Source organism: Ictidomys tridecemlineatus, chromosome 6, assembly GCF_052094955.1.
Source record: "Ictidomys tridecemlineatus isolate mIctTri1 chromosome 6, mIctTri1.hap1, whole genome shotgun sequence".
Lineage (NCBI taxonomy): Eukaryota > Metazoa > Chordata > Mammalia > Rodentia > Sciuridae > Ictidomys > Ictidomys tridecemlineatus.
Window position 1 is genome coordinate 78012836 of NC_135482.1, and position 6000 is coordinate 78018835.

Sequence of the window (6000 nt, forward strand, 5' to 3'; positions counted from 1 at the left end):
TGGGGTGCAACGGGGCCTCATCAGTTGGCCCCTAGTCCGGCCCAGAGAAGCCCGCCGAAAGCGCACACACTTGAGAAACTCGATCCCAACTCCCCAAATCTAGCCTCCCGAACCGCCCCAGGAGCCCAGAGAAGCGAGAGCAGGACCCGAGCGCAGAGTAGTGTGGACAGGCTGCAGAAAACCGAGGCGTGGAGGGAAACGGCGGTAAAAAAGCCAGTCCTGGAACTTCTCCTGGCCCGGAGAAGCAGTGAGACTCGGGGAAGGCGGCGGCAGCGAGAGCGAGGTGAGGGACTCACTTGAAGGTGAGGACGCACAGCGGCCGGTAGGACTTGTGGCTGGTGTTCTCGGCCATGCCCTTGCCCCAGAAGTCGTTGGTGAAGATGCCCCAGCGGAGCGGGGCGCCCGGCCGCACATCGGGGTTGTTCACGATCGCCCACACGTCGTCGTGCACGAACTCGCCCTGCAGGGAGCGGCCGTAGCACAGGCAGCTGGCCCCCGCCAGCAGCGCCGCGGCCCCGGCCGGCGCAAGCCCGCAGCCCGGCCGCCGGGAGGGCGCGCGGTCCCCGCCGCCTCGGGCAGAGGTGGTCACCACCATCGCGCCGCCGCCTCCGCTGCTGCCCTGGCCTCTCCTGGGCGTCTGGCATCCTCCCCTGCGGGGGCCCGCGCGGCGTCCGGCGGCAGCCTGGAGGTGGGCTCCGGCACGGTGCGGCGGCAGCTGGACCAGCCGCGGGCGCCCCGCGCTCCGCCGCCGCCAGTGCCGCGGAGTTGGCCCAGCTGCAAATACACAGCAGTCCCCCCGCCTCCCCGGGCCATCGCCACCTCCTCCGCCCCACTGCGCATGCCCGCTCGCTCTTGCCTCCGCCCCCCCCCCCACTCCTGGGACTCCAGCCGATTTCCCCCAACACCTGGCACCTACTGCCCCCTCCCTGGCTCTCTGCTGGGCTCAGCCCGCAGGCGCGCACGACCCTGAGGGCGAGAGTTCACGAATAGGTAAGCTGAGGTCGCGTCGCCGGGCCGCTTGGAAGGGCACCCCCGGGGACCTCCTGGTGATCCCAGCTCTGCACGTAGTCCCTCTGCCCCATGTATTCTTTTTTAATTGAAAGAAGTATCAGAGGTGTCCATGACAATGAAGAGTAGTGAAGAAGCAGTGAGAGCTAAGAAAGGGGACCAGAGGGATCCTCAAGTCATGTTCCAGGTTTCTGAGCACAGAGTTGCCTGAAGGCATCTCTGTTCAGTTCAGATGATAAATTTTGGATTAACTCAAAATATATATGATCCCTGATTTACGATGGTTCTACTTAAACTCTTTCAACTTGAAGTTGGTGCAAAAGTGATACATATTCAGTAGAATTCATACTTTGAATTTTGATTTTTATTTTTGATTCCAGTCAGCCACATACTCAAATGGGTGAGCAACTGAAATTCTAATATCAGCTAAACTATTCGCAGCTAAAGTATGATGTTTGGTAGTTTGAGTGTGCTAATTGTTTTTGAACTTACATCTTCAATTTACTGTGCATTAATTGGGATATAGCTCGTTGTCAGTCAGGGAGCATCCATAGTGAGATATCTCAAGTCTTCTCAACGACAAACCAATAAATAAATACTTTTTAAAAAATCAAACAGTTCTTTTGCAGCCCCACCTTCCCTCATTTAATGCTCCTCTGTGTTACAGAAAAAAATTGAAAGTACTGATGTCAGAGACAGATTTACATTGGTATGCCAGCCCATGAAGATATCTGCTTCTCTCTTAAGGTGTAAAGCACTCATCTTGACTAATAAAGGAGCCCAAAAGGAAATTAGATTTGATTCTTGTTACTTAGTCTCTGATTATTTTTAAAGGATTGGTAATTAGAGGAATACTACCTTATAAGACACCTTTGTCCACTCAGAGCAATTTAAAACATAAATTATTACAGAAGTGCCTCTCTGAGGCTCATACAGATTAAGTCACTCATGCCAATTAAATGGACCATATTCCAGAAAGAGATTAGGACACAACTAAAAATAAATCAAGGGCAAGTAGGTATTTTAATAAAACAAATTTCAAATGACTCAAGACAAAATTTTTTTCTTGGCCAAACTTTAGTTGGGCTCCTTAACATTCTCCTAAGTCCTTGGAGAAGGTAGCCTTCCTGGTAAAATCCAACTGTGGCAAAGAACTCTCCACCCTTGTTATCTGGTCAGGGTTGGGTAGGATTCTTCCTACTCCACCACTCCCCAGGTGATGTCTGACAACCCTGGCCTGTCTTAATGAAGTATCCTGTTAGGTCAGTTAAACCAGATTCTTTATCCCTAATGTTTTATTTTAATAATTTTCCATCCATTGACTCCAACTTTGTTCCTTGGTTGCAAATTTCTGCTTCCCCTTACCTATTCAGACATGAGCCCACTTTGTCGCCTCCACTTCAAGATCAGAACAGTCCTGTTAAATTAAGTCTGCCTTGGGGCTGGGATTGGGGCTCAGTGTTAGAGTGCTTGCCTTGCATGTGTGAGGCACTGGGTTTGGTCCTCAGCACCACATAAAAGCAAACAGATAAAGACATGTTGTCCATCTACAACTACAAAAAAAAAAAAATTAAGTCTGCCTTACTGTGCTTTAATGAGTATCAGTGAGTAACTCTTTCTTTAATACATTGATTGTACTTTTTCAGCCTAATGATACATACACCCTGTTCAGGTTTGTAAGTGATCGAGTGCAATGTAACAAAGGCAGAAATTCAGCAAAATGATTGGGAAAAATTTATATTAAAAATAATTTTTGTTATCTAATTATTTAGATATTGCCTGTTCTTAAGGAAATATTAAACAGGAAGAAGAATAAGAACATTCAAATTACCATACCACGCTCTGGGCCCATAGTACAATAGGCAACATGTGTTCAAAGAATCTGGCGCAACATCTGGCAAGGCAGGTGTGGGGTAGTTTGGGGTGCTAGATGGTTGGAGGAGATGGCTGTGGCCATCCCTGGGCCCAGACTTGTGGCAGAAATGTGGCAGCAGAAGTTGCCACCCAGGAACAGACAGAGGGCATTTCTTAAAAGAAAACTGGATCCTCCTTCCATCCCTGGATTCCATCTTTGGCATCTTCACAGAATAAAAAGAATATAAAAAATATTTGTGATCTTGCGTCTCCTGTCACTAGACAATGAACTCTGTTTACACTTTAGTACAAGGTAGAGTCATATGTGTGTATATTGCAAGAAATCATATTGTGAGGGTGCGGGGGTGTCTTTTTCCTGTTACCCTTTTTTGATTCTTGGCTTGGGTCTGTCACAAAAGATAGAATAACAAGAAAAATATATAAATGTGTTTAATATATTCAATGTAAGTTTTACAAGATACAGGAGACTTCATGAGGAAATGAAGTTGGAAGGAAACAGTTAAACCTGATTGCTTTTATACTAGGTTTGATGAAGGATAAAGAGTCAGGGGAAAAGGTATAGCACAAAAAGGTTATGAACTGAGAGAGTGAACAGGGGGAAGTTAGCAAGGCCTATTCAGATTCCTTTTGGTTCCCCCCAGTTTTGGAGATTAGGATACCTTCAGGTATATGGAAGTCACCCTTCATATTCTTCTTCAAATAGCTTGAATCTTAATTGTCTCCCAAAGGTCTATGTGGCAGAAGCTTGTTCCCCAGGTTGGTGCTGTTGGGAGGTGGCCTTTAAAAGGTGGGGCCTCGTGGGAAGTTTTAGGTCACAGTGAGTATGCCATGGAAGGGGATAATGGGACTGGGGTCCTTCCTCTTCCTGTCTTAGGCTTCCCAGCTATGAGGTGAGCAATTGTGCTCCTTCAGCTGCACCCCACCATGATGTGCTGCCTTGTCACAGGCCCCAAGCAACAGAGTCTACTGATCATGGACCAGAACCACCAAAACTGGAAACCAAAATCAACTTTTTCTCATTAAAGTTGATTACCTTGGGGGTTTGTTATAGTAATAGAAATCTTACTAACACATTGGTCTTTCTTTTTTTTTTATTGGTTGTTCAGAACCTTACAAAGCTCTTGACATATCATATTTCATACATTAGCTTCAAGTGAGTTATGAACTCCCATTTTTACCTCAAATACAGATTGCAGAATCACATCAGTTACACATCCACATTTTTACATAATGCCATACTAGTAACTGTTGTATTCTGCTACCTTTCCTATCCTCTACTATCCCCCCTTCCCTCCCCTCCCATCTTCTCTCTCTACCCCATCTACTGTAATTCATTTAGCTCCTTGTTTATTTTCCCATTCCCCTCACAACCTCTTATATGTAATTTTGTATAACAATGAGTGTCTCCCTCCATTTCCATGCAATTCCCCTTTTCTCTCCCTTTCCCTCTCACCTCATGTCTTTGTTTAATGTTAATTTTTTCTTCCTGCTCTATTCTTAGTTGCTCTCATTATATCAAAGAAGACATTTGATATTTGTTTTTTAGGGATTGGCTAGCTTCACTGAGCATAATCTGTTCTAGTGCCATCCATTTCCCTGCGAATTCCATGATTTTGTCATTTTTTAGTGCTGCGTAATACTCCATGGTGTATAGATGCCACATTTTTTTTAATCCATTCATCCATTGAAGGGCATCTGGGTTGGTTCCACAATCTAGCTATTGTGAATTGTGCTGCTGTGAACATTGATGTGGCAGTATCCCTGTAGTATGCTCTTTTAAGGTCTTCAGGGAATAGTCCGAGAAGGGCAATAGCTGGGTCAAATGGTGGTTCCATTCCAAGCTTTTCCAGGAATCTCCATACTGCTTTCCAAATTGGCTGAACCAATTTGCAGTCCCACCAGCAATGTACAAGAGTACCCTTTTCCCCACATCCTCTCCAGCACTTGTTGTTGTTTGACTTCATAATGGCTGCCAATCTTACTGGAGTGAGATGGTATCTTAGGGTGGTTTTGATTTGCATTTCTCTGGCTGCTAGAGATGGTGAGCATTTTTTAATGTACTTGTTGATTGATTGTATGTCATCCACTGAGAAGTGTCTGTTTAGGTCCTTGGCCCATTTGTTGATTGGGTTATTTGTTATCTTATTGTCTAATTTTTTTAGTTCTTTGAATACTCTGGATATTAGGGCTCTATCAGAAGTGTGAGGAGTAAAAATTTGTTCCCAGGATGTAGGCTCCTTATTTACCTCTCTTATTGTTTCTCTTGCTGTGAAAAAGTTTTTAGTTTAAGTAAGTCCCATTTGTTGATTCTTGCTATTAACTCTTGTGCTATGGGTGTCCTATTAAGGAATTTGGAGCCTGACCCCACAATATGTAGATCGGAGCCAACCTTTTCTTCTATCATACTCATAGTCTCTGATTTGATATCAAGGTCCTTGATCCATTTTGAGTTAACTTTTGTGCATGGAGAGAGAAGGGGATTCACTTTCATTTTGTTGCATATGGATTTCCAGTTTTCCCAGCACCATTTGTTGAAGATGCTATCCTTCCTCCATTGCATGCTTTTAGCCCCTTTATCAAAAGAAGATAGTTGTAACTTTGTGGATTCGTCTCTGTGTCCTCTATTCTGTACCATTGGTCCACCCGCCTGTTTTGGTACCAGTACCATGCTGTCTTTGTTACTATTGCTCTGTAATATAGTTTGAAATCTGGTATCGCTATACAGCCTGATTCACACTTCCTGCTTAGAATTGCTTTTGCTATTCTGGGTCTTTTATTTTTCCATATGAATTTCATGATTGCTTTATCTATTTCTACAAGCAATGCCATTGGGATTTTGATTGGCATTGCATTAAACCTATAGAGAACTTTTGGTAATATTGCCATTTTGATGATGTTAGTTCTGCCTATCCATGAACAGGGTATATTTTTCCATCTTCTAAGATCTTCTTCTACTTCTCTCTTTAGGGTTCTGTAGTTTTCGTTGTATAAATCTTTCACCTCTTTTGTTAGGTTGATTCCCAAGTATTTTATTTTTTCTGAGGATATTGTGAATGGAGTGTTTTTCCTCATTTCCATTTCAGAAGTTTTGTCACTTATATACAGAAATGTCTTTGA

The 6000-nt window shown here is 44.4% G+C and overlaps 1 protein-coding gene across 1 annotated transcript in view; it reads right to left on the reverse strand.

Moving 5' to 3' along the window:
- Nucleotides 1-792, reverse strand: part of LOC120888329 (protein O-mannosyl-transferase TMTC1-like) — a 113245-nt gene extending 112453 nt beyond the window's left edge. Inside the window, exon 1 of the mRNA XM_078014968.1 lies at nucleotides 297-792. Within this exon, the coding sequence (XP_077871094.1) occupies nucleotides 297-595 (299 nt within the window). The 5' untranslated portion in view covers nucleotides 596-792. The remainder of the gene's footprint in view (nucleotides 1-296) is intronic.
- Nucleotides 793-6000: the final 5208 nt, after the last annotated feature.